Below are 27,500 nucleotides of genomic sequence, written 5' to 3'. Positions count from 1 at the left end.
ACGGAGGATGACAAGCAGGAAGAAGCGGGGTGGAGCAACGCCAGGCTCAAGCAGGCAGCTTCCGCGCGTTTCTTTCAGCGGAAGAGGAGGAGAGGGAGCGGATCGGGTGGGTGGGGGCAGCGCCTTCTACTGCCGGCGCCTCCCCGCCCCCCCCCAGGCAGGCAGGGGAATGGGAACTGCGCGCCCATGGAAAAGGGCACGCAGGGGGGTATTTTGGGGTGTGCGGGTAGCGGCGGCGGGCAATAGCCGGGGGGCGGCTTCTGCAAGTGGGAGCTCCAGGGCTGAAGCCTCAGCCCTGGAGCTCCCACTTGCAGGAGCCACCTCGCGGCACACCGGTTGAAAAACACTGCTGTATACACATACAGTACAGCAGGCAACATTTTCTAGGCGCCAGACAACATTTTCTAGGCGCCACTGGCGACCAGGCGCCTGGGTTTGTCGAACCTTGTGGTAGACGCAGTAGTGTGCTTATGCACGCTCCTTACACAAAATTTTATTGTACACAAAAATTCCTGGTAGTCACTAAAGGGTAATAAATATGGAAAACTATTACCTTGCTACCAGTGATGGTCTCCTACGGGAACGGTCAGAAACGCAGTTCCGGTAGCAAAATTTGGAGCTCCACCCTAGAACACCCAATTTGCACTGAAAAGTGTTGAAACAAAATGCATAAGCCATGCCCACAGTGTGGTAGTAAAAATTTTGGTAGCCTATCACTGCTTGCTGCTAACTCCTACTCTGGATTTCATTAGACTGAATGTAGTAACCCTACTTAAAGTAGACTTGTTGAAGTCAATTGGATGTGTTAGTTTTGCAGGTCAGATACTACATAAAAAATTATATGTAAAGTTCCCATAATTTTCATTGTATGCAGATTATGTGATACCTTTTCTTTGCGGTTGTAAATTGCCATCAAATCAGTGGTATAATACATTGATATGGTAGCAAGAAAACTTTACAACACTGTAATGCTATAGTCCTGAAAAAACAAGAAGGGGAACTGTCACACATCTAACTTTCAGATCTTAATATTATCCGCTGATCCGTTAATTTTTATGTGTGCCCTTCTATTTGTGCTCTAATGCTTGCAGTGGGGCAAGAATTCAGCAGCATCTCTTAAGGGACTGTAATTGATGGAAACCTGGTCTCAGTCAGTCAGCGTGGGACATGTTCATTTAAAATCTAGGAAGATCTACTTTAATTGAATTATAGTGAGAGAGTAATTGTAGGATTATTATCAAAAACTTCTTAATAACAAAAGCAGCTTAGCAGTAGAACAAGTTGTTTAGAAGTAAGCTTTCCTTTACAGAACATGTTCAGATTGTGGCTATACAGTCAGCTGTTTAGGATCCTTTAATTTGGTTTCATATACTGAGCAGGGTTTAGATTCAGGGGCTTAAATGGCTCTGCCAACTCTTTTGATTCTATGATCTCATGGGCTGCACCATCATCCTTATGAACAGGTGTTCAAGGTGGAACTTAAATGTTGTCACCTTTTGTCTATTACAATTTTGAACATTTTAGCTTCCCCCCTAGGTACTGGATTTATCAATACATCTCCACCCCATGTCCAGTCAGCGAAGCAGTGGAGGTGATGTGCTGGTGCCTGGAGGCTGTTGGGGTCTGGATGGGTGTCAACAGACTCAAACTCAACCCAGACAAGACGGAGTGGCTGTGGGTTTTGCCTCCCAAGGACAATTCTATCTGTCCTTCCATCACCCTGGGGGGGGGAATTATTGACCACCTCAGAGAGGGTTTGCAACTTGGGCATCCTCCTCGATCCACAGCTCACATTAGAAAAACATCTTTCAGCTCTGGTGAGGGGGACGTTTGCACAAGTTCGCCTGGTGCACCAGTTGCGGCACTATCTGGACTGGGACTCACTGCTCACAGTCACTCATGCCCTCATCACCTCGAGGCTCGACTACTGTAACGCTCTCTACATGGGGCTACCTTTGAAGAGTGTTCAGAAACTACAGATCGTGCAAAATGCAGCTGCGAGAGCAATCATGGGCTTCCCAAGGTATGCCCATGTCACACCAACACTCCGCAGTCTGCATTGGCTGCCGATCAATTTCCGGTCACAATTCAAAGTGTTGGTTATGACCTATAAAGCCCTTTATGGCATCAGGCCAGAATATTTCCGAGACCGCCTTCTGCCGCACAAATCCCAGCGACCGGTTAGGTCCCACAGAGTTGGCCGTCTCTGGGTCCCGTTGACTAAACAATGTCATCTGGTGGGACCCAGGGGAAGAGCCTTTTCTGTGGCGGCCCCGACTCTGGAACCAACTCCCCCCAGAGATTAGAATTGCCCCCACCCTCCTTGCCTTTCGTAAACTTCTTAAAACCCACCTCTGCCGTCAGGCATGGGGGAATTGAGACATCTCCCCAGGGCCTATAAAATTTATGCATGGTATGTTTTTGTGTATGTTTTTGTTTTTTAAAAAGGGTTTTTTAGTGATTTTTAAATTATTAGATTTGTTGCATTTTGTTTTATTGTTGTTGTGAGCCGCCCCGAGTCTACGGAGAGGGGCGGCATACAAATCTAATAAATAAATAAATAAATAAATAAATATAGGAGGCTCAGATCTTTATAGTTATGGGATTCAATTTTTCCTGCTGGTTCTGTGGGCATGGCTTGGTGGATGTGGCAGGGACAGAATACTGTGAAATCTCAATTCCATCCCACTCCAGGGGAAGATTACAGGGGAAGATGGGACTTAGGAAGCAGACAATAAATGGGGGCAGGGCCAGTCAGAGGTGTATTTACCAATTCTCCGAACTACTCAAAATTTGCGCTACCGGTTCTCCAGAACTGGTCAGAACCTGCTGAAACCGACCTCTGGACCTTTGATAGCATGTCTTTCATCTTAGAGTCTCAAGGAGCGATTCATACTGCCCCTTATCCTGTAGCCTTGCATTTAATCTCACCCCCACTTTTGAATAGCGTCTGTAATATTTTAATAAACTATATGCCCCTCCTATAAAAGTGACTTCAGGGTGGCAAGCTGGAAATTGCCACATAATTGCTTAGGATAAGAAAAAGATGGTTAATATGGCAACAGGAAATATTGCATTCAGTTAGTAACATCATACGTGAAAATATATAATTGAAGCTGAAAATGCTGAGACATTCCAGGTACCTCTTGTATAGGTACATAGGTGGGTAGACTTTGGTGTATGAATATAATAGAACCACTGACTATTGTTACAAGTTGTGATTGTGGTAATGTGGGTCACCATGTCATCCAATCCAGCATCTTAGGTCAGCGAGACATTGTTGACAGATTTGGGATACTGATCCTATCTTTTCTATCAGCATGGCCAAGAGGGCTAATAAACATTTGAGTTGAAAGCATTTGATAGTCAGGTCATTAGGAAAGATGGGCCAAATTGATATTTCATTAAATATTAGCTTTTTAGACTTAAAGATGAAAAACAATGTTACTAAATTAAAAAGCCAGGAACTTATCTATTCATTGTTTTTCTGGCTGGAAAGTGTGTTGTGATGGCAGAGATTTTGTGTTAGCTGCTCTATCAATGATTATGCAAGATTTAATAGATTTCTGTTTATCACTGGGTGTGAGATTATACAAAGGCCATTTCATTGAGAGAAAAAACAGAGTTATAAAACAAGATCATTAATGAAATGTTATACAGTATCATGCTTCAAGCTTGCCTACAAAAGTTCTAAGTAGATGGAGTTATACAATTGTTCTCAGAACAAATTTGATTTTAAAATTCAAAGACCATTCAATATTGTCAAAGGCTTTTAAAACATTTACGTAAGATCATGTCCTTCCTCAGTAAATAGAATTTTTCAATTATTGGCTGGGCAATAGTCAAGTGAATTATCTTACCAATAAAACATGCAGTTGAGGGCCAATTTGATACAATAGATAGTCTGTGATTTCACTTAGGCAGAAAAGTAGCTGGGTGACTGAGCCAGCCCCTTTCTCTCAGCCCAATCTATATCACAGCATTGTTGTAGAAAAAATAGGAGGAGGAAGGAGTATTAGGTATATTTGCCACCTTCAGTTATATATAAACAAAGGCAGGATAATGATGTTGTAAGTATATGCTGTTGCTTCTCTCCATTGTTCAAAATGTCCTCCTACTTCTGAAAAAGAGATAAAATGCACAAAATATTGTAGCCGAGTGCAATATATTCCATTTTGTGTTTTGGGCAGTACTCTGACCATACTAGAAATATTATCTGGAATTTTTCTGATATTCCAGAAGAGTTCAAAAACCCCATTTCATATCCAACCTGCTTGCTTCAAATTCAAAAAGTGCTTTTTCTGAATTTGAAATTATTCCAGAACAGTGTATCATTGGAGCACCTCAATTAAATATAGAGTAGTCCATTTCAAACTCCACAAACTCTCAACTTCAATAGAATAGAATAGAATAGAATAGAATAGAATAGAATAGAATTTTAATTGGCCAAGTGTGATTGGACACACAAGGAATTTGTCTTGGTGCATATGCTCTCAGCGTACATAAAATAAAATATACATTTGTCAAGAATCATGTGGTACAACACTTAATGATTGTCAAGTATGAAATATTTTGCATTCAAAATGTATGGAATACTTTAGCAGTTTCCCTTGTGTAAATCCTGTCCAGGCCAGACTGTTTATTTGTTCAAGCACATTCAAATCTCAATATATTTGTTGTTTTGGAAACTGTGATTACTTTAGTTAGGTAATAACCAATTTCATTTTTCTTGTATTGTAATGCACAAGTTTTGCCTGCCAAGCACACTGGGCTTATACAAGTAGTCTTCAATTTACAGTAGTGACAATTATAAAACTCATTGATCATGTAATGACCTTTTTTGTAAGTCATTAAGTGATGTTGTTATTAAGCGACTGCTATAGTCAGTAAACTAATCTCCTGTCACTAAGGAAACCATTGGTTTACCATGGATGTAGTTTTACCAAAAACGGGAAGTAAATGATGGACAGTACAAACATCCATAAATGCAGTCTGGTTGCCAAACTCCTGAAGTTCAGTCATCTGACTGAGGGAGGGGGAGGGAACCAACTGTCAGATTTTCAAATCTGTTCATAAGTAGCCCTGAGGTATATGTGTCATAACTTCAAACTATCATTGAGTTACTGGCTGTAACTTATGGGCTACTTGAAATTTTTATCAGCCTTAGTCAGCACAGAGAATTTGGTTTCTTTAAAGATAAATTTTATCAAGGGGTTCACAAAGAATATAAAAATCAACACAAACTAATAAAGAGGAAAAGCAATAAAAACAAAAATACAAAAAGCAAAAGTCCAAAAAGAAAAATAAATAGAAAAAGAATTCCGATTTCCTTTTCAGCAAATATAAGTACAATTAAAAAATTTCTTTTACTGTTCAATTAGAAAAAAAAACTATTTTTCCTCTTTTATCCAATTTTTTTTTCTTAATCATCAAATTCATAAATCAGAACTGCATTTTTCCCATGTCATCCAAAAATTCTACTAGGGGTTTCCAGTCAGCCCTAAATGCAGATATTGTTTGCTCTCTAATCATAATTTCTTTTTCCCCCCCTCTAGTTGAAGCTTTGTATCAAAATACATATCCTGAGTATCTCCAGTACATTTACCTGGTTGCACCAATATCACTTATGATGCTAAACCCATTGGGATTTATCTTCTGTGAAATTCAAAAATCAAAAGATAATCAGAATCTCTCTCATAGCAAAATGAAGATCATAGGACTTGGGCTTTTCCACGTGTTGCAGAATCCCATTGTGTTTATGGTCTTCATAGGAATTGCCTCCAATTTCATCCTTGAACAAAAGATTCCTCTATACTTGGAAAACTTCCTTGACAGTCTGGCCAATTCATTTTCTGGCTCAGCTCTGTTTTATCTGGGTCTCACCATGGTTGGCCAAATCAAGAAACTGACAAGGGGTACATTTGTTGCACTGATTCTTCTCATCACAGCAAAACTGTAAGTTTTCCCCCCCTTTGTGTTTCTTTAAATCTTGAATCTTAAATGCTTTGTCATGTGTATACAGTAATCCCCCACTATTTCACAGTTCATCTTTCATGGATTCGCTACTTCACGGGTTTTTTCAAAGGGGGCTTAAATCCATTAAGTCCATTAAAAAAATTAAATCCATTAAAATTCTTCTACAGTACAGTACTCTATTAAAGAAGCTGATAGGATATCACATGTAGTTCCAGCTGAGAAACTTTATAGAATGACTGTTTAATGCAAAGGGTGGGTTTTAAAAATCCAAATACTCGTTAAATACAGTGATACCTCATCTTATGAACTTAATTCGTTCCATGACCAGGTTCATAAGGTGAATAGTTCGTAAGACAAAGCAATTTTCCCCATAGGAATCAATGTAAAAGCAAATAATGTATGCAACCCCATCCCAAAAGTCACCCCTTTTGCCTTGCGCCGCTGGGAATCCCCGCCTCCGGACTTCCGTTGTCAGCCGAAGCCTGGGGATTCCCCTGAGGCTCCCCTCACTGGGAAACCCGACTTCTGGACTTCTGTTGTCAGCCGAAGTGTGGGGATTCCCCTGAGGCTCCCCTCCCTTCATTTTTGCCGGCGCTGCTTTGAATCCCAGCGAGGGGAGTCTCAGGGGAATCCCCGCGCTTCGGCATCCCAGCAGCGGCGGTTCGGGTTCATAAGGTGAAAGTAGTTCGGAAGAAGAGGCAAAAAAATCTTAAGCACTTGGTTCGTATCATGAGAAGTTCGTATCATGAGAAGTTCGTATCATGAGAAGTTCGTATGAAGAGGGGTTCGTAAGACGAGGTATCACTGTACATTAAAAAATATTTTTCCTCTACTTCACAAAAATTCGTTTTTCACGGTTTGTCTTAGAACGCATCCCCCGCGAAAAACGAGGGATCACTGTGTATATATATACTGCATGTTTGTGTATATTTCTAATGAGTGAACCATACCATTTTTTTCACATTATGAAAAATTGTTGTCAATATTGGAATTTAAAATTATTAGATGGTTTAGAGTCTTTAAATACTTTGTGCTTCAATTGCAAATGTGAATGCTGCAAAATAGCGGTCTTGAAAATACAGTTACGCCTTGACTTATGACCACAATTGAGCCCAGCATTTCTGTTACCAAGCAAGACAGTTGTTAAGTGAAGTTCTGCCCCAGTTTACTGTATGTCTTGCCACAGTTGTTAAATGAATCACTGTAGTTGTTAAGTTAGTAACACGGTCGTTACGTAAATCTGGCTTCCCCACTGACTTTGCCTGTCAGAATGTTGCAAAAGATTATCACATGAGCATGGGATTGCAATTGTCGTAAATACATTCAGTTGACAACCATCCTAATTTTGATCATGTGACCATGGGGATTCTATAACAGTTGTAAGTGTGGGGGGAAATGCTGTTGTATAACTTTGAAAGGTCACTAATTGAATAGTTGTAAGTCAAGGACTACTTGTATTACATATAAAATTAAATCTACATGTTTCCCAGCATAGAGAAGAGTCATTGAAAAATATAATTTTTAATTTAGGGCCCTAAATTTACAGCTGAGTGATTTATCTTTCTGTCTTTATTCTAGGCTGCTGATGCCTCTTCTATGCAGGGAAATGGTGGAATTGTTAGACAAGAGCCAGAGTTTGGTCAACCATACCAGTTTATCCAACTATGCATTTCTCTATGGAGTCTTTCCAACAGCGCCGGGTGTGGCTATATTTGCAACACAGTTTAACATGGAAGTAGAAGTCGTATGTCTCTTAAATATTTCTTTTACCACATACTTACAGGTGGTGACTTATGATTGGTTGCTTTAACAATCATTCAAAATTGCAATAACCCTGGAAGAGGTACTTTACAACTTGTAAAGAACTTCTGGCTGTTGTGAAAGGCCATGCCACACCACTATCATATCCTGAGGTGACATATCTGCATTTGGGGTGCTTAGCAATTGGCTCACCTTTATGACTGGATGCAGTATCCAATGGCTGTGTGACTGAAATTCATGACTTTTTTGCCAGTTTCTAGCAAACCCCCCCCCCCCCCCACACACACCTATTTGGCTCAATGACCATACCATTTTTTGAATGACTGCAGCAACCACACAAAAATGTCATAAAATTGGCTCTGTTCATGCGGGTGCCTCGTCATACAAACTTTTCGAGATACAAACCCGGGTTTAAGATTCTTTTGCCTCTACTTACAAACTATTTTTACCTTACAAACCCACCGCCACCGCTGGGATGCCCCGCCTCCGGACATCTGTTGCCAGTGAAGCACCCGTTTTTATGCTGCCGGGATTCCCCTGAGGCTCCCCTCCATGGGAAACCCCACCTCTGGAATTCCGTGTTTTTGTGATGCTGTAGGGGAATCCCAGCAGCACAAAAACGGGCGCTTCGCTGGCAACGGAAGTCCGGAGGTGGGGTTTCCCAGCGAGGGAAGCCTCAGCGAAATCGCAGCATCACAAAAACATGGAGGTCTGGAGGTGGGGTTTCAAGGACTTCCGTGTTTTTGCGATGCTGCAATTTTTCTGAGGCTCCCCTCGCTGGGAAACCCCACCTCCAGACTTCCGTTGCCAGCAAAACACCCATTTTTGCGCTGCTGGGATTCCTCTGCAGCATCACAAAAACACGGCAGTTCGGAGGTGGGGTTTCCCATGGAGGGGAGCCTCAGGGGAATCCCAGCAGCGCAAAAACGGGCGCTTCAGCTGGCAAAAGGGGTGAATTTTGGGCTTGCACGCATTAATCACTTTTCCATTGATTCCTATAGGAAACGTTTCGTCTTACAAACTTTTCACTTTAAGAACCTCGTCCTGGAACCAATTAAGTTTGTAAGACAAGGTATTACTGTACTTAATATAAAAACAAACAGCCAGTTTCAGCCTTTGCCTCTCCCTGCAGCAATTTGCCTTCGTGCAGCTTTAAAGTGCCGTAACTTCAATCAGCTGAGTGGGAGGCAGATAATCAGTGGCTTGTGCTAATCAGGCTCTGCTGCTGTGTGTTGCAAACAAGTAAATTGCTGGCAGACACAGACCAACGAGTGTGGGTGGTTATGTGGGGCTACATTCAGTGTATAAGACACACCCAAGTTATGCCCTCTTGGGGGTAAAAAGGTGCATCTTATTCATTTATTTATTTATTGAATTTGTATGCCGCACCTCTCTGAGGACTCGGGGCGGCTCACAACATAACAAACAATATACAATGTACATATCTAAAAAATCCAATTAATATTGCTAAATAACTTTAAAAACTCTAATAACTTTTAAAATCGTTGATTCCCATTCTCCCCAAAATACAATAAATAGCATTAAAGTTGATACCTGTCAATTAAAATTTGCACTTTTCCGTTTAGCTTTAATTGCAGTTAATTTTGCTTTAGCAAATCAGATTCATTAGTTGATTCATGTTAAAATGTTAACTCTGTAGACAAAAAGTTCTTTTGAGAGGGGCGGCATAGAAATCCAATAAATAAACAAACAAATAAATAAATAAATAGGAGTATTTTTTTTTTAAATCCAGAGGCTTTGTCTATGCCTTATTGGATTTTGCTTTGGAGGGAGAAAAAAAGAGAAATGATGATATAACATTCCTCATTGGTTAAAGTTTATTTGTGAAGAAGAAACTTTCTATTGGTATATGCTGCTATTACTTTATGCATTCCCATCCCAGTGTTCTCTGGCTGTTAATCACACTATGACAATACCTGTTTGAGCAGAGGTAGAGTAAGACATTAGAAACGTAGAAACATAGAAGACTGACGGCAGAAAAAGACCTCATGGTCCATCTAGTCTGCCCTTATACTATTTTTGTATTTTATCTTAGGATGGATCTATGTTTATCCCAGGCATGTTTAAATTCAGTTACTGTGGATTTACCAACCACGTCTGCTGGAAGTTTGTTCCAAGCATCTACTACTCTTTCAGTAAAATAATATTTTCTCATGTTGCTTTTGATCTTTCCCCCAACTAACTTCATATTGCGTCCCCTTGTTCTTGTTTTCACTTTCCTATTAAAAACACTTCTCTCCTGAACCTTATTTAACCCTTTGACATATTTAAATGTTTCGATCATGTCCCCCCTTTCCCTTCTGTCCTCCAGACTATACAGATTGAGTTCATTAAGTCTTTCCTGATACGTTTTATGCTTAAGACCTTCCACCATTCTTGTAGCCCGTCTTTGGACCCGTTCAATTTTGTCAATATCTTTTTGTAGGTGAGGTCTCCAGAACTGAACACAGTATTCCAAATGTGGTCTCACCAGCGCTCTATATAGCGGGATCACAATCTCCCTCTTCCTGCTTGTTATACCTCTAGCTATACATTTTATTATAGACAACCTTCAGATTTTGATCTCAAAGATTTCAAAGCAAGTTTTTTTTTTTTAAATCAATTCTCTGATAAATCTCCCAGAGTAGAACATTTTCTTAATCTTGATATCCAATGAAAAAATATGTCAGGATAATTTTTAAAGGAGTTAGATGGCACAATCTTCACTTAAATATCTCGGCAGCTTTTTAGGCCAGGAAAAGAAACAAGTAACAGTAACCATTTCTCAACATTGCAGCAACATCTGTATTTTCTCCCTTTGGTACTAGATTAAGGGGAAGTAGAATGCATGCAAAAGTGCACAAATAGATAATGGTAACCATTCCTCAAGATTACAGCAACATCTGTACTTTCTCTCTTTGATACTAGATTAAGGGATGCATGCAAAAGTGCACAAATAGGCAATCCTCATTTGTTTAATGACCAGCACTGAAAAAAGTGATTGACTTACTGATCCTTGCACTTACGATGATTGCAAGCAAAGTCAGTGAGGGAGGATGGATTCTTTTAATTACTGCTTGGTTCACTTAAGAGCCATGATAAGATATCATAAAATTTGGCAGGTCTCAATTACCTAACTCAGCAACAGAAATTCTGATCCCAATGGTGATCATAAGTCAAGGAATACTTGTAAAAAATTACCGTCTCAGTAAAAAATATTGCCTGTGCAATAACGGTTTTGCTCTGCAGGCTAATATGCTTACCTCTGTAGTAACTCAAAAAGGGGAAGCTGGTACAGAGAACAAACAATGTATTAGAATATATACACATTTTTTGGTATGTAATAAAGTACGAAAATATGTAGTTACTTGATTTATCTTAGTTATCCTTTTTATTAGTTTATAATATAAAATACAAAAGCAAATAATAAGAAAAATGAGGGGGAAAGGGAAAAGTGTAGAAAAGAAAGGGAAAAGAAAGAAAAGGCATTAATGTTTGCAGCCATTCGTCCATTGTGAGAATCGAAGTGTTCTTCCATTTTTGTTAATAAAGTAATCTTGCTGCTGTCAATATATATACAGTGAACCCTCGAGTTTCGCGTCCTCAAGGATCGCGAAAGGGCTATTTCGCGAGTTTTCAACCCGGAAGTAAACTCCACCATCTGCGCATGCGTGCCCTTCCACGCATGCGTAGATAGTGGAGTTTCCCCGCCGGGCAGAGGCTTCCCTGGGTCTTCCCCCTCTTGCCCCCGTAAGACCCCAGCGGCGGCGCGAGCAACGGCGTGGGCGGGCGGGGCGGCACGCGCGGGGACACCCCAGCTCGGCTCCCCAGCTGGGAAGCGGCCCCCAGCAACAGCGTGGGCGGGAGCGGGCGGTGCCCGCGCGCTTGGGGACATCGCAGCTCCGCTCCCCAGCTGGGGAGCCGAGCTAGGGAGTCCCCACCACGCGCGCGTTGCTGGGGGAAAGCGCGCGCGCGCTTGGGGAATCCCTAGCTCCGCTTCCCAGCTGGGGAGCCAAGCTAGGGAGTCCCCACTGCGCGCACGTTGCTGGGGAAAGCGCGCGCGCTTGGGGAATCCCTAGCTCCGCTTCCCAGCTGGGGAGCCGAGCTAGGGAGTCCCCACCGCGCGCGCGTTGCTGGGGAAAGCGTGCGTGCTTGGGGAATCCCTAGCTCCGCTTCCCAGCTGGGGAGCCGAGCTAGGGAGTCCCCACCGCGCGCGCGTTGCTGGGGAAAGCGCGCGCGCTTGGGGAATCCCTAGCTCCGCTTCCCAGCTGGGGAGCAGAGCTGCGATGTCCCCAAGCGCGCGCGCTTTCCCCAGCAACGCGCGCGCGGTGGGGACTCCCTAGCTCGGCTCCCCAGCTGGGAAGCGGCCCCAGCAACAGTGTGAGCAACGGGGTGGGCGGGGCGCGAGCAACGGGGTGGGCGGGTGAAGGGCGGGCGGCAGTGGAAGCAAAAACACCATCTGCGCACGCGCAGATGGTGTTTTTACTTCCGCACCGCTACTTCGCTAAAAATCGATCATCGCGTGGGGTCCTGGAACGGAACCCTCGCGATGATCGAGGGTTCACTGTATATAAAATTGAAGTTCCAAATTTTTTCCCAAAGTCTTCTTCCAATAAACCCAAAAGAAAAATTTCTGTTTTTTCCTTTATATTCACTTTAAAGAATCTTCTGATTTAGAAGATGAATCCTACTCCAATGTTTCATTGCTTTATTACATGTCCCACATACAAGTTACTTTGATTTGTGATTGCAGATAACTTCTGGAATGGTGATCAGTACTTTTGTGTCTGCCCCCATCATGTACGTTTCTGCGTGGCTATTGACCATTCCATCTATGGATCCAGACAGACTGTCAGCAGCAATTCAGAACGTTAGTTTTGATATTAGCATTGTTAGTCTGATCTCTTTGGTGAGTATCATGTCAATCAGAACTGTGCTATCCGGTGTTTAAAAGATGGGGAGGAAAATAAAGAAAGAATCGATGCTAACAATGCCATTTAAATTAGGTTTTGTAGCAGTGATTCTTAAATGGGATAATTTGGGCATATCCTGGGCATCATGGAGCAAATTGCTTTATTGTGCGTCAGAGATGCAGTTTGGATTAAATTACTTGTAAATACTTACTGTACAGAATTGTGCCACTGGTTTCTATTTTAGTCTGTTGCCTGAAGAGAAGCGGAGTAATAGGAACTAGCTATCCCAATTATGTTGTCAACCCTTTAAGTTAGCCACGGTCAAAAAAGAGTCATGGCAAGAATCATTATCTTATTGCTTATAAGATACATTCGCCTGTCCAAAACCGTCATTGTCCTTTTTCTCAGAGCAATAAAACGAGGCTGCAGCTGTTCCTGAATCTCTTCCTACTTTGCAAACATTTCCCCTCCCTCTTTTTTCCAAAGGTCACAAATAATTTTACAGATATGGGGATTAATGTGTTAGAAAAGGAGAGGGGAAGTTCGGATTCTGTTAACCTTTGGCCTCAGAAGCTCATTGGTTGACTTTGAACCAATCATTTTATTCCACTCAGGCTGAACTACACAGGATTATTGTTGTGCGGGGGAAGGAACAGCAGGGAATGCAATATACATTGTCCTGAACTCCTCGTGAAATGGAATATAAGTCAATGAATAAGTCAAATATAAGACTTTGAAGAATATTTTAAAAAGATAATCATGATAAATTATCATGCAGGTTGATTTGGTTTTTAAAAATAATTGTCACACCGTTCATGGTGCATTTCTGTTATGTTATACATCACCCTGGTCTTTATGAGAAGGGGGGGAAACCCTCATTACAAGGCATGTAATGACAAGGTGACAAGGCATCCTGGTTAGGAGGCAACAAAAGGCAGAAGCTTAAAAATAAGAGAAACTGAAGAGGGTGCCCCCTCGTTTTTTTCTTGAACAGCTTTTTGAAAAAGCTCTTCTCGTGCACCCACAAATGATCTTCTGTCTAATGTGACTGACAGCTCAACCAAAAACGTTAAAAAACAATACAAGCATGCAAGTAAAAAGGGAAAGAAGGAGAAGGAAAGACAAAGAATCTTCAAGATTCTTGTCTGTTTTTTAAAAAAAATCTTGTGTTTTACAATAGAATAAGGTCAATTCAACTCAGACCCTTTGCCAGTTAAGAAGACACTTGTCTTACTAAGTAACAAGTTGTACACTATTTCACTAATGGGTGAAAAACAAACATGTCCAGATTATTAAATTAGAAACTTTTTTGGCCAAGGAGAAAAAAAAGAGAAACCAATGTTTATTGTATTCTACTCCCCTAATGCTTTTCCCCCTCCTTATGGTTTTCAGTTTTGGGGGTGAAGATTGTTGCCTGGGGCTAAAATTTAAAACCTTGAATTTTTTATCAGGCTAGCTAGTAGACGTGTTCTCATAGAGGTGAAGGGCTATGAAATTCTGGAAGTATAGTACAGTGTCTTCGTTTTAAGGTTTTGATAATTAGCTGGCTTAGAAAAAATGAGAACGGCAACACAAAGAGGAGACTGATTTTCAGTTCCGTTCTAAGGATACCTGAGCCCATTATGGAAATATCACTATTGACAAGGAAAGTCCCTTAGCAGAAATTGCACAAAATATTTGAATGTCATTGAAATAAAAACCTGGGTGGAAAATTTTGTAATTATTTACAACAAATGAAAGCCTTACATTGTATTCACTCTGTGTTTCAGATCTGGTCCCTCGGGGTTATTCTCTTGAGTAAAAAATACAAGCAGCTTCCTCATATGCTTACAACTAACTTACTCGTTGCTCAGGTCAGTGAAATGGATAATTATATCCCTAAATATTTCTCTTCTTTCTCCCCCCCCCCCTCCCCCCCCCCCCCCCCCCAGGAATGGTTGTATTGTAGTTTGCAGACCTGATTGGGTTTTGTTTTGTTTTTTTTGGCTTTGTTATTGCCCTTGAATTATATGTGTTTTATATTAGGCTCATGATGGGAAAATGTGTGATGCCACTTTCGTGTTTTGTGAATAAAACTAAGAATTAAGCTACACATAAGTATAATCAGGTGGGCAGCAGGCAGGATGGGATGGAACACAGTTCCCCCAGTGGAAATTTATTTATTTATTTAATGGATTTGTATACTGACCCTCTCCGAGGACTTGGGGCGGCTCATAACATATATGAAGCTGTGTGCCCAGCTCCAGCTGACCATCCCACCCTCCCATCCTCCTCCTCCTCAGAAAGCGGCAGGGAGACCAGCACCAGCAGGAGTTGCAGGGGGGCCATTTCCTCCCCCCTCTTTTCTCAAGAGCTGATCGACACCCATTTGCCTAGTTACCCAGCCTGAGGCAGGGGGTGACAGGAAGGAGAGCGCAGGAAACGCGAAGCAAATTGTCACGCCAGAGAGCAACACTGGTGAGGTTGTAAGTCGAGGACTTAACAGTTCACTTCAACAATGATGATTGTTCAAGCCACTCCCACCTGATCACATGGCCGGCAAGCCACTCCTACCCAGTCACATTACCATCAAGCCACACCCACAAAATAAGCCTCACCCACAGTGTGGCAGTAAAAATTTTGGCTGCCCATTACTTAGTATTATACCTGATATTGATTCTCCTGTAATGTAAATTCAGAGTCTAGATCAACCGAAATCTTCCCCCCTTCCCCGCCAAGTACACAAAGAGTGTTCCTTAAAAAGGATAGGTTGCAGACTGCAGTTGGAGAATCAAAGCAGGAAAAAGTTAAGCAGATGCTGTGTAAAAGAGCCAGTGGGGAATTTCTATTCTAGTTGGATTGTGTTCACTGTACTTTGCTTTTTTTTCCAAACTACAGTGTTCCCTCGATTTTCGCGGGTTCAAACTTCGCGAAGTCTATACCACGGTTTTTCAAAAATATTAGTTAAAAAATATTTCACGGTTTCCCCCCCTATACCACGGTTTTTTCCTGCCCGATGATGTCATATGTCATTGCCAAACTTTCGTCTGCCTTTAATAAATATTTTTTAAAATAAACTTTAATAAATAAACATGGTGAGTAATAATCTAAATGGTTGCTAAGGGAATGGGAAATTGTAATTTAGGGGTTTAAAGTGTTAAGGGAAAGCTTGTGACATTGTTCATAGCCAAAAATAGTGTATTTACTTCCGCATCTCTACTTCGCGGAAATTCGACTTTCGCAGGCGGTCTCGGAATGCATCCCCCGCAAAAATCGAGGGAACTCTGTACTGCCTATTATCCTTGACTGAAAATGCAACATTTTCATGTCTTAAAATTTAGATGTTTTCTTTTTGGAATGTTAGGTCTAATTGAGAAAGAAGTTTTGTTTTTAATAGTATGGACTATGAAAAAATATAAGCAAACTATACAATACAATTCTGATATGGAAACTATGGACTCCAAAACACAGGCAGCATTGTGATAAGGCATCTGTGGAATCCCTATACATATTTTTTAAAAAAGAAAAGAAAGAAAAAGGAATGAATTTTTTGATATGTCAAAATGTTGGCTTTATTTGGCAATCCTACTTCAATTTTGAACAATGTCAATATTTTTTTCCTGAAAAGCAGAAGGCTTTCAAATGATTGACAATGATAAGTTTTGACAATGGTCCGCTTGCACAAGATGATGACCTGCTGTTTGAAAAAAATTGTTATGGAGGCATCTGCCTTGGAGGCATTGTCCCTTACCTTCGTGCAGGAGGACATGCCTCTTCTAAAATCTTATAGAGTTTGGTCATTTTACTGTATGAGAGATTTTAATTAAAATTTCTTCAGTTACATCTCAGTCATAAAATATACTATAAAATACAACTGCTTTGATTTCTTTCAGTGTGTGGCCTGTGTTGGAATGGTAATGTGGAATTTCACCATTGAGAAGAAAAGCTTCTTTGTGCAGATTCTTGTGTTTATTGTCCTGTATTGTTCCCTTTATAGTGCTTTTCTGTGGACAGGTAAGGAGAAATTTCTGGCCTGTAAAGCAGTATATGTTTTCTTTTATGGCCTAATGCTAAAGGGACAATGCTTGAAGATTTCCCTATGTTCCTGAAGCATAAACATTTAACACCAGTTTACATCCATTTAATTCTCTTTACCTATTGAACAATTGCCATGGAATCAACTTCAACCTCCCTATCCATTCCTAAAAACTCCTATAAAAGTTGTAAATACAATTATTGCGGTATTTCTCAACCTTGTCAACTTTAAAGAGGAGTAGACTTCAGCTCCCTGCATTCCCCAGGCATCATGTCTGGTGTTGAAGTCCATTCATCCTAAACATGTCGAGAATCATTGGATTGCATGAGACTTTTTTTAACCCTTCAAGGTAGATCACATTAGGAAACCAATCATGCAGGCTAATATTACTTTAATGATAAAATTATAGTAATAGAATCTTGGAAGTCTGAATGTTCCTCTCTTTATTTTTGTAAAAGCTAGTGACAGTCTAGGCGTTCTCCAATTGTGGTTCTGCCCTGCATTGAGGTTTATCTGAGACTAGTCTTGGTAACTCTTTCTGTTCATTCCTTTACCAAGGTGTAGGAGGGGAAAAACCCAAGGAGGTTGCCACTGTATGATTAGAAATCCATTGGATGTAGTATAAATATTTGCTTGAAGTATTATGTTTCGATAACTATATAACCCACAATCCTACTTGATCAGAGATGTCCCACTTTGCATTGAAGGAAGTGAGGATCAGGGGAAGGCAGGCATCATGGAGAAGAAATGAAGCATTTAGCTATCATAATAGAAGGATTCACCTTGGGAATGACTTCCAGTTGATAAAAGGACAGGAAATGAATATGACTGGAGTTAAAAGATTTCCCATGGGCCCATTTCCTTCAGTATAGCCTGTCTTTTGTAATGGTCACAACCAGCTGGCATGTGATGGGATATGCATTTAAAAAGCAGTTTTATCTCATATATTGCTTAGAACTCAGTACTACTGCAATCTCAAACCTAATGTCAGCTCTCATAAGCAAATTTGCAGCCAGTATTTTCCCAATGTCTGAAACCAGTTGTCACTTATTCGCCATAGATTTTGCAACACTGTATTTGTGTGTGTGTGTGTGTGTTTGTAGATTTTCACAGGTATAGATATGTAGGTCTTGGCATATTTGGATCTTTTCCCATGTAAGATTGATAGAATCCTGGCAACATTCTGATGAGGTCCCACTCATCATCTTCAGGCTGGTGCTTTCGGCTTTGAGCACAAAGCTGAAAGCACCAGCCTGAAGATGATGAGTGGGAACTTGTTGAAATGTCGCCAGGATTCTATCAACCTTACACAGGAAAAGACCCAAATATGCCAAGACACACACACACTTAGAAAACTTGCAGAAATTAGGTTACATTTATTGATTTGATTTGATTTGATTTGATTTGATTTGATTTGATTTGTATGCCGCCCCTCTCCGGAGACTAGGGGCAGCTAACAGCAATAATAAGACAGCGGATAACAATAATCCAATACTAAAAACAATTAAAACCCATTATAATAAAAAACCAAACATACATACAGACATACCATGCATAAAATTGTAAAGGCCTAGGGGGAAAGGGTATCTCAATTCCCCCATTATACATTACATTAACCCTAGACATTATTTTCCATTTAAAATAGATTTTTTCTTTTTCCTAGCCAACCACCGCAATATATGGAACAAGAATCATTAGCACTCCTATAGCATCTGCAGCCATACATACTGACTGACTCTTGTCATGATATACTAACATATCAACAAGCTATTGTGACATCTCTGCAATGAAATATTGTTTTGGATTTGCAGGATAGACAGGTTTTTATGTCCCACAAGCTAATTTTATTGTTATAAGAACAGCAGGCTTGTTATATGGCTGCCTTTGAGTACAGGAAAGAGAAGGGGAGTGAGAGATACCCTCTTTTTGTGGGGAGAAAAATTATTTCCTGAAAAGAACAAGACTGAGATGTTCTCCTTGTTTTCAATAGGCCTTTTAGCTCTTTCTCTTCTCCTTTTGAAAAGAAGAGAAAACGTAAAGATTCCTGTTGGAATTATTACTATAGCTGGCTGGGGGTAAGTTTGCAAAAACTCATCACTAAGAAAATTTATAGGATATCACAAACTAACTGTATGTATGATTTATATTGTATTTTACATTTTGCAGCATTCCAGTAATCATTGTTGGAATTCTTCTAATAGCTGGAAAACAAACTGGTGAAATTGACTCAGCGTTTTTTTATGGTAAACTTCAGGTAGGGAGAGTTTTCTATTACCATTTGTTGATCAGTGCTTAATGAGCTTTCAAAAGCTCGTTATTTGATAAAGAAACAGATTTTGAAAGGGAGAGGCATTAAATTATTTGACTATACAGTATAGCTTCTTCCCAAAATTTGAAGAACTTTAAGAATCTGGTTTCTCTAGACTATATCAAAAGAAAGCAAAGTTCAAAGTCATAGATGCATTGGGTTCAATCTCCCAAAACAACAGGAGCACCACTTGAAACACCAGCGGCATTGACAATATCTCCATCAGTCAATTGCAAAAGGCAACTTCAGCTTACATCCTGCAACGGTACCTCTAATGCAATTAAACATCAACACCAGCCTATTCCAGGTCATTGGAAAGGACTTGATAGGTGGCTAAAAATGCCAAATCCAGTCTAAATATCTGGTGAACTATGCAATGAATCAGAATAATAATAATTTAACTTCTGCCTAACTTCCTCCTTTCGATTCCTCTTTTGACCAGGTGATTACTACTGCAGTAATCGTAACAATTAGCATATTGTTTTCGGGTGTATCACTCATGTGTATGAACCGATCTGGGACAGCAGGGACTAATTATGAGGTTCTAAACCAGCAATTTCAACATCAAGTAGAAGAACCCAAAAGGGAAGAAAATCAACATTATAAATCTTCCCCCAGTGTCTCTCATTCTGAAACTGATTCTCCCGTGGAAAGAGGTATAATGAACAACTGCAACTTAGTTTTCGGAAACCTGACCTGGTGATGGTTCTTGTCATTGTAAAATAGAAGAAAGACTTAGGTCTCTAATTTGCTGTTCCTGGTTTCGTAATGGGGATGCAGGCACCTTGCCTTGCTACCTGTGAGATGGGGTACAATCCCTCAGATTAAAGTGAGGAATAGAGTGCAATTACGAATGGACATCTCAAAATTGAGATGGACTAAATTATGTGATCAAAGAAGCATAGGGCAGAATTAGGTTTAAGATGGCTCTCCAGATTAGGGCTATGGAAGGACCCAAAAGAGGAAAGGGTTTCAAAGCACTTGTAGCATCTGTTGGCAACTGTTTAAACCAAACCTAGCAAGCTGTGGTAGCCATCTGTGCAATCACAAAAAAATACACAGGTGCTCAAAGAAATTGCAACAGCCTGGAGCACTCCTACGTGCTCTGAAACACCTTTTTCCCATTGAATCCATGGTGATCAACATCTCCAGCCAGCAGTGAAGAGATATTAATCATTGTATTTTAACTACATCTGCTGCGTAATGGGTTTCACAGTTTTGCTGTGTGGGAGTTGGGAGTTCAATACCATTTCTAGCAAAACTCAGTATTGAGAAAGGCCAGCCAGGGATGACAAAAAGAATGATGCATGTTTACCTATGGATATGTTTTACACATTAAAAAATAATATACCGGTACATACATATTTTGTAGCCATTGTCCAAGTCGATTGCACATTCAAGTGTAGTTATTTTCTTTTTTTAAAGCCTACGAAATATTTTTTTCCCTTGTAGAGAATCTTGTAGATTTCTACACATGTCAAAAACCAAACGGAGAATTATGCTGCTCTGAAGAAGAATCTGCATCTAATACTGGACTCGGCAAGAACTGTTCTTTCTCAGTTGAGACAGGTATTTTGTTGAGACAGCATCTTGTTTGGAATAAAATTCTAAAGTGTACTAATTATGTGGCCCTGTATCTTAACTTAACCAAGAGAGTTCTTTATGCAGTTTGCATACTTTGCTGCAAGTTGCACTTTTTTCATCTTTTTTATAACTAAGCTTGCTTTATAAATGTAATCAGTATGATTAATATTTTGGAGGGTTTTGGTTTTGGAGGGTTCACTTGCTCATAGGTAGATGGGTTCATGAGCCCTTTACATAATTTCTTTCCTACATTCCATATGATGTTATAATGTGATGTTCCATGTTATATTTTTTATACATACATACATACATACATACATACATACATACATACATACATACATACAGTATTTATATAAGTAAAATGTAAACATTAAAATACACAAAGAAAAATGTAAAAGTTCAAGGAACAATACAGTTTGAAAAAAGGGGGGAAAAGAACATCTATATAAATAAATGAGTTCCAATCTTTTTTCACAGCACTTACTACATTTTCAGATGCACAGGAGTATAAGATGCACCTTAGTTTTTAGGGAGGAAAATAGGGGGGGAAATCTGCCTACCAGTTATTCATCTGGCTAGCATCTTTAGTCTGGTCAGTTTCAGCACATTATTTTATCCCCTGGTTAGGGCTTAAAAACCTTATTCAGAGTGAGTAGCAATTTAAAAAGCCTACAAAGACTTTAGGGCTAGAAAAAATCTTTGGAAAGAGTAGCAATGAAAAAATCTGCAAGCAGTAAGCAGTAAAGAGCTGGGAAGATCGTTAGCGCCTCGTTAAGGCTGGGAAAAAAGCTTCAGAAAGCTACATTCACGGTAAAAGACACCCAAATTTTCAGCCTCTTTTAATAGGCAAAAAGGTACATCTTATACTCCGAAAATATGGTACATATAAACTTATTATCTCTCCCCCCCTCTTTAAGATTTACAGTACATCATTCCCTTCTTCCTATATTGAACCATTTTTGATCACCAGTTGCATAAATTGTCAATATATTTGTTTCCATTTTTAATGAAAAGGTCCATAAGTGGTTTCTAGTTTTTTATGAGAGCACCTTTTTTTCTTTTATCCCTGATCAAACAGGTCAATTTTGACATTTTGGTAAATTCCACCACTTTCACAATCCACTCCTCCTTAATTTCTTACATCACCAAGGAAAAGGAATATTACATGAGTAAGATTCTAGATCCCATGTAAACACCATTTCTAATGTTATTGCATAGTAAGTTGACATTTAGAGAGAAATCAAGGGACACACCTGCTATCTGTATATAGCTGTCTTTATATTCATATTCAAAAGGGCTTTGTTTCAGTTTGATAACCTTATCTAGTTTTTCAGCATATGTGTTGCCTCGTAGTATTTTCATACTGCTTTTTTCAAATGTCTTGACAGTTAAAAGAATATCAGAAGTAGCAATCAGATAAAGCATCCAACAACAAAAAATATAAACAGGAAAAAAATGTAACATACTTACCTTGTTTGAAGAATACCTGCGAGAATACATTGGGGCCAATAAAGTAAATATTTAATAGATATATGGGGAGAAAGGTTTCACATTGTTGCAACAAAGAACTAATTTAGATAGCAAATGTGACAGAAGGTATGGGGAAAGAGCTGTGTATCCCGCCCTTTTGAATAGTAGAGGCAGAGAGAAGATCTTGTACTTCATTCTAGCTTTGGAGGCTTTTATTTATTTTTCTTTTCTTTTTTTGATACTTTACCAAATTCAAAAGTCGAAAGTTAAAAACTAACAAAAACTATTAATCAAGAAGAAGAGCAGAAGAGAAAAAGATGTAAAGAGAGAAGGAAGAAATGCAACAAAATTAAATATATATCTATTGCAAGTATATATTGCAAAATTAAATATAAAATTGCAAGTCCAAATCCCAGTGAGGGTATGGCTAGCTGATGAGGCCAGAACAAGGCCGAAAGAGATCTATCCTAGTCTCCCATAATTTTCAAATTCAGCAAAAACATGTGACATATATATATTCAGAAAATCTTGAAGATCAATTTGCAGTTCAGAGCAGAGGTATCTCTATTGGGGTGATCCACATGGGGATCTCTTTTTACGGTATATATGATAACAACAATGAGATTCCTATATGCTCAATAGTGGAAAAAAATCATTCGTACAGTACTTATAATGGAAGAATGATTGATAAAGTTGATGGAATTGGTTGAGATAGTGAAAATGACTAAAGAAAAGACATTGAGTCACTTGGAATGCCAATTGGAAGTCCCTATTGAACTTTTGGCATGAAACAGAAAAATATCAATAATGATGTATAGATTTGCTGATTAGATTATTTTTTAAAAAAAAATAGATGTTATGCTGTAACCATAGAGCAAGAGTTTAATGTAACTTTTATTTATACAAGCTTGGATTTAAATTTGAGAGTAGTTAGAACCACAGGGAATCATCCAGGATAATCTTTGTCCTCCCTGAACTGTGCCTTGTTTCTTCTTTTTTTCCCAGAGGTATTCAAGCTTAAGAAGCTTTAACTGGGCCCTCGAACTTCTCTAGAGAGTGAAATGCATCCAAGTTGCAGCTCTCTAAAAGCTTTATTTGTTCTATTGATGGGCAATACTGTTAGCAAGTTCTGCAGTGTAATAATTGGCTACAGATAGATGGGGTTGATAAATTTGGAAAAGAAGATAAGATTAGGAAGCCATTCTCCGTTGTAGTAGCAAGCCTCGGGGCTTCCAAAACTGGAGAACAAGAGTTGCTTTGGTAGCACACGGTGGAGTATTTATTAGTTTTTTGCTGCCATCTAGTGATAAATGTCACTAATTTAAAATAGTCTACAACATCATGAATTCTGATTCCTACTAAATTTTATTCTACTGCAATTAAAGTTAAAAAAAAAAGCTAGTCTGTTAACGTTGATCGAGCTAAATTGAAAATAGTGTTTTGGTAGCACACGGTGGAGCTAAATTGAAAATAGTGCTGGTTAATAAGCAGGCTGTCTGTGTGCAGAAATGTCTCCTCCCTGTTATAGCATGTTTAAATGTAGATTAAAATCTGGATAGCCACCACTATAATCTTTTTGCAGTTTGATATTTTTCCAGTTCTGAGATTTGGATTGGGTAGCAAATAAACAGAACGATTTCTGTCAGTCTGTCTGATATACTAAAAAAACAAAAAACTTAGAAAACAAGGTAAAGAGGGGAAAAGGGAAATGAAAAATGGAAAACAAACAATTCTGCCTTTCACTCTTTTTTATCAAGTAAATATCTTAATCTTTTCTCGATCTCCTTCATCTGTTTTTAATCCCCGAATCCCAAAACCATCAATTCAATCTTATTTTAACCAAAAGTCCATTATTATTATTATTATTATTATTATTATTATTATTATTATTATTGAGTCTTCGGAGAGGGGCAGCATACAAATCAAATAAATAATAAATAAATAAATAAATTATTATTATTATTATTATTATTATTTATTAGATTTTCCATAGACTCAGGGCGACTCACAGCAATAACAAAACAATGAATGACATATCTAATATTTAAGTAACTAAAAACCCCTAAAAGCAAAACATACACACAAACATACCATGCATAAATTGTATAGACCTGGGGGGAAGGGAATATCTCAATTCCCCCATGCCTGAAGACAGAGGTGGATTTTAAGGAGCTTACGAAAGGTTGGATCCTGCACCATTATCCTGGGACACCTATAAGGGTGAAATTCAACAGGTTCTGGAGAACCAAGAGTGGAAACTTTGAGTACCATCTTTTTTAGAGTGTAAGACACACATTTTTCCTCCCTAAAAGAGGCTAAAAATTTGGGTTCATCTTATACTCTGAAGGCAGCTTTTTTTTGAAGCTTTTCTTTCAGCCCTAAGTAGGTGCTAACAATCTTCTCAGCTCTTATCTTGCAGGCTCTTTCATTGTTACTCTCTCTGAAGAATGTTTTTCCAACCCTAAGTCTTTGCAGACTTCTTTTCAGTGCTCTACTTGCTCCGAATAAGTTTGTTTCCAGCCATAACAAGATGCTAACAATGTTCCCAGCTCTTTCCAGCTTGCAAGCTCCTTCATTGTTACTCTCTCCAAAGAATGATTTTCCAGCCCTAAGACTTTGCAGGCTTTTTTTCATTGCTCTACTTGTTCCGAATAAGTTTCTTTCCAGCCCTAACGAGGTGCTAACAATGTTCCAAATTCTTACCGGTTCCAGGCTCTTTCATTGTTACTCTCTCCGAACAAGGTTTTTTTTAAGCCCTAACCAGAGGATAAAATAATGTGCTGAAGCTGACCAGACTAAGGATGCTAGCTAAATGAATACCTGGTAGGCAGATTTTTTTCCTCCTATTTTCCTCCCCCAAAACTAAGGTGCGTCTTATACTCTGAAAAATATAATAGTTTGTAGAATCAGCAAATACCACTGGCTGGCCCCAGAGTGGGGTGGAAGTGGAAATTTTGCAATATCCTTCGCCTCCCAGGCCCACCGAGCCACCCCACAGAACTGGTAGGGAATATTTCTTAATTTCACCGCTGGACATGTATATTTGCTTTCATATGTATATGAACAAGATCCGTATCTGTTTATTTAGAGCAATTAATCGTGTTTTCATTTTCTTGTTTTTCTTATGACTTCTGTTAAGAGAACCACAGGATTCAGTGTTGTGTTTATGCCTCATGTGTTAATCCTTAAATGTTTTTCAGCAAACCAGTGTTTGAGTCCATGCAGTTCTCAGGGGTGTCTCCTGGCTCAGGAAGAACAGCTTTTGCAAACTGGAGACCAACAGTTGGCCAGACATGTGCTGTTATGCCTGCTTCTCATTGTGGGCCTTTTTGCTGTAAGAATTTCTTTGGTGGGAGGCAGAAATGTATGATTCTTTTTAGTCATTTTACCCTACTCTCCATTACAAAGTGTGTTTCTCATATCAGCTACTATTTTATTTTCAAAGAAGTTAAATCCAGGCTCATTATATGGTCGCTCATCTCACAGAAAGTAACTCTGGTACAACAATACAATGAAATTGTAAATGTATAAAGAAATCATAACCTAAAAGTGTTATATAATAATAGTTACAAAGTATTACAACTGTAAAAACAGGACTAAAACGGGAGAAGAAAATAATAGATGGAGGGATATTAATAATAACGGAGACCCCTCACGAGTTTACCCACCCACTGAAGTCACCGAGCCTGCTTGAGGGATCTCCCAAAGATCAGAAGTGGTGAGGCTGGCCTTATCTCGGGCAGGAGGGGGAGGAGAGGAGATTCCACATTACAGATGGCCTAGCCTAGAGCAGTGTTTCCCAACCTTGGCCACTTGAAGATATTTGGACTTCAACTCCCAGAATTCCCTAGCCAGCATTCGCTGGCTGGGGAATTCTGGGAGTTGAAGTCCAAATATCTTCAAGTGGCCAAGGTTGGGAAACACTGGCCTAGAGCAGTGATGGTGAACCTATGGCATGTGTGCCACTAGTGCACATGGAGCCATATCAGAGGGCACACGGGATGTGCATGCTGACCAGCTGATTTTTAGCCTTGGGGAATGCCATTTTGCTCTCTGGAGGCTTCACGGAAGCTTCCCTGAAGGCCAGAGTGAAAAATGACCCAATGGGCAAACCAGAAGTTCAGAAAAACACTTTTCCCATTGTGCTGTTTTTCGTGTTCCAGAGGCTTCAGGGAAGCTTCTTGAAGCTCCAGAGTGCGAAAAATGGCCCAACAGGCAAACCAGAAGTTTGGGAAAATGGACTTCCATTTTGCCTGTTGTGCTGTTTTTCACACTTGTGGGCTTCAGGAAGCTTCCCTAAAGGCTCCGGAGTGTGAAAAACAGCACAACGGGAAAACTGTCTCTATAACCCAAGGAGAGTGAAAGTTGTAGCAATGAGATACTCAAGTTAGGGCTTGTTCATGTTATTTTTTCCTTCACAGAACCTATCAAGCTGCTTGTGGTGGTTATTTAACCAAGAGCCTGGGAGACTTTATGTGGAACTGCAGTTCTTCTGTGCTGTATTTAATTTTGGTCAGGTAAATATTTATCCTCTAATTAATCGTGTGAACATGTTTAATAGCATGTCTCATTGAACTCATATGTAAATGTATACATGAAGACTGGCATATGTTTGTAACGAAGAGAGAGAAAGTGCCTGACCTATTTTTGGCCTGTTTTCTTATCTTAATTTAATAAAATTTAAATTGCTCATTGTCCACTGACAAATTTTGCTGTTCTACTTGTTTAAAGGGGAAAATAATCCATTACAGTGGTTAGAGAAGTTTCATTAATAGAGGTCATCCAGGGGAAATGTTTTCCAAGAGAATGAAGATTTAACTGCCCCAGATGGTAAAAATAAATGATTTCAGCTGGTGTTCTCCCTAACACGTGTAGTGACATCCCATTAAAATGCCTGAATGAAATTTAGCCAGGTGAAATAATAGTCTTGTGCTAATTAAATAGCTTTCAGCGTTCCCATGTAAACCAGATAGGAAACATAACTAGAGGAATTAGTTCTACAGTATTATAAGGCTATATGAACAGAATCTTTCAAATCTAAAAGGACAGATCTCTTGCCATCAGAAGTTCCTCCTGGTTAGGAGGCTTTTCCCTTTTGTCTTATTGTTTTCCTGGGCTCTCTCTTTTTCTTATCATGCAACGTCATTCTCACATACTCTTAAAAATTGCACTGCAAAGATAATTCAGTAAGAAAAACTCCAACCACAAAGGCAAATCTGCTTTCTGATAATAGGGCAGCATGGGAAGAAGAGCCCACAAGCTTATTCCTTAAATAATATTTTCTTTCTTTCTTTCTTTCTTTCTTTCTTTCTTTCTTTCTTTCTTTCTTTCTTTCTTTCTTTCTTTCTTTCTTTCTTTCTTTCTTTCTTTCTTTCTTTCTTTCTTTCTTTCTTGATTGGATTTGTATGCCGCCCCTCTCCGTAGTCTTTCCTATGGAAGCAAAATGCTTTCTGATAACTTCAAATTTATT

General features: G+C 39.5%; 1 protein-coding gene across 9 annotated transcripts in view; it reads left to right on the top strand.

The window, feature by feature from the left end:
• GPR155 (G protein-coupled receptor 155) overlaps positions 1–27,500 on the top strand; it is a 42,899-nt gene that overhangs the window by 8,335 nt on the left and 7,064 nt on the right. For all 9 annotated transcript variants that reach the window (XM_070731789.1, XM_070731795.1, XM_070731788.1 and 6 more), the window contains exons 3-13: positions 5,556–5,955; positions 7,555–7,720; positions 12,491–12,646; positions 14,420–14,503; positions 16,523–16,643; positions 18,656–18,740; positions 18,832–18,919; positions 19,416–19,629; positions 20,426–20,542; positions 25,231–25,364; positions 26,452–26,547. In XM_070731789.1, the coding sequence (XP_070587890.1) occupies positions 5,556–5,955; positions 7,555–7,720; positions 12,491–12,646; positions 14,420–14,503; positions 16,523–16,643; positions 18,656–18,740; positions 18,832–18,919; positions 19,416–19,629; positions 20,426–20,542; positions 25,231–25,364; positions 26,452–26,547 (1,661 nt within the window). The remainder of the gene's footprint in view (positions 1–5,555; positions 5,956–7,554; positions 7,721–12,490; positions 12,647–14,419; positions 14,504–16,522; positions 16,644–18,655; positions 18,741–18,831; positions 18,920–19,415; positions 19,630–20,425; positions 20,543–25,230; positions 25,365–26,451; positions 26,548–27,500) is intronic.

The sequence above is a fragment of the Erythrolamprus reginae genome, chromosome 1 (genome assembly GCF_031021105.1).
Source record: "Erythrolamprus reginae isolate rEryReg1 chromosome 1, rEryReg1.hap1, whole genome shotgun sequence".
Lineage (NCBI taxonomy): Eukaryota > Metazoa > Chordata > Lepidosauria > Squamata > Dipsadidae > Erythrolamprus > Erythrolamprus reginae.
Note: the sequence above shows the minus strand (reverse complement) of the source record. Positions and strands in the feature narration are given on the sequence as shown.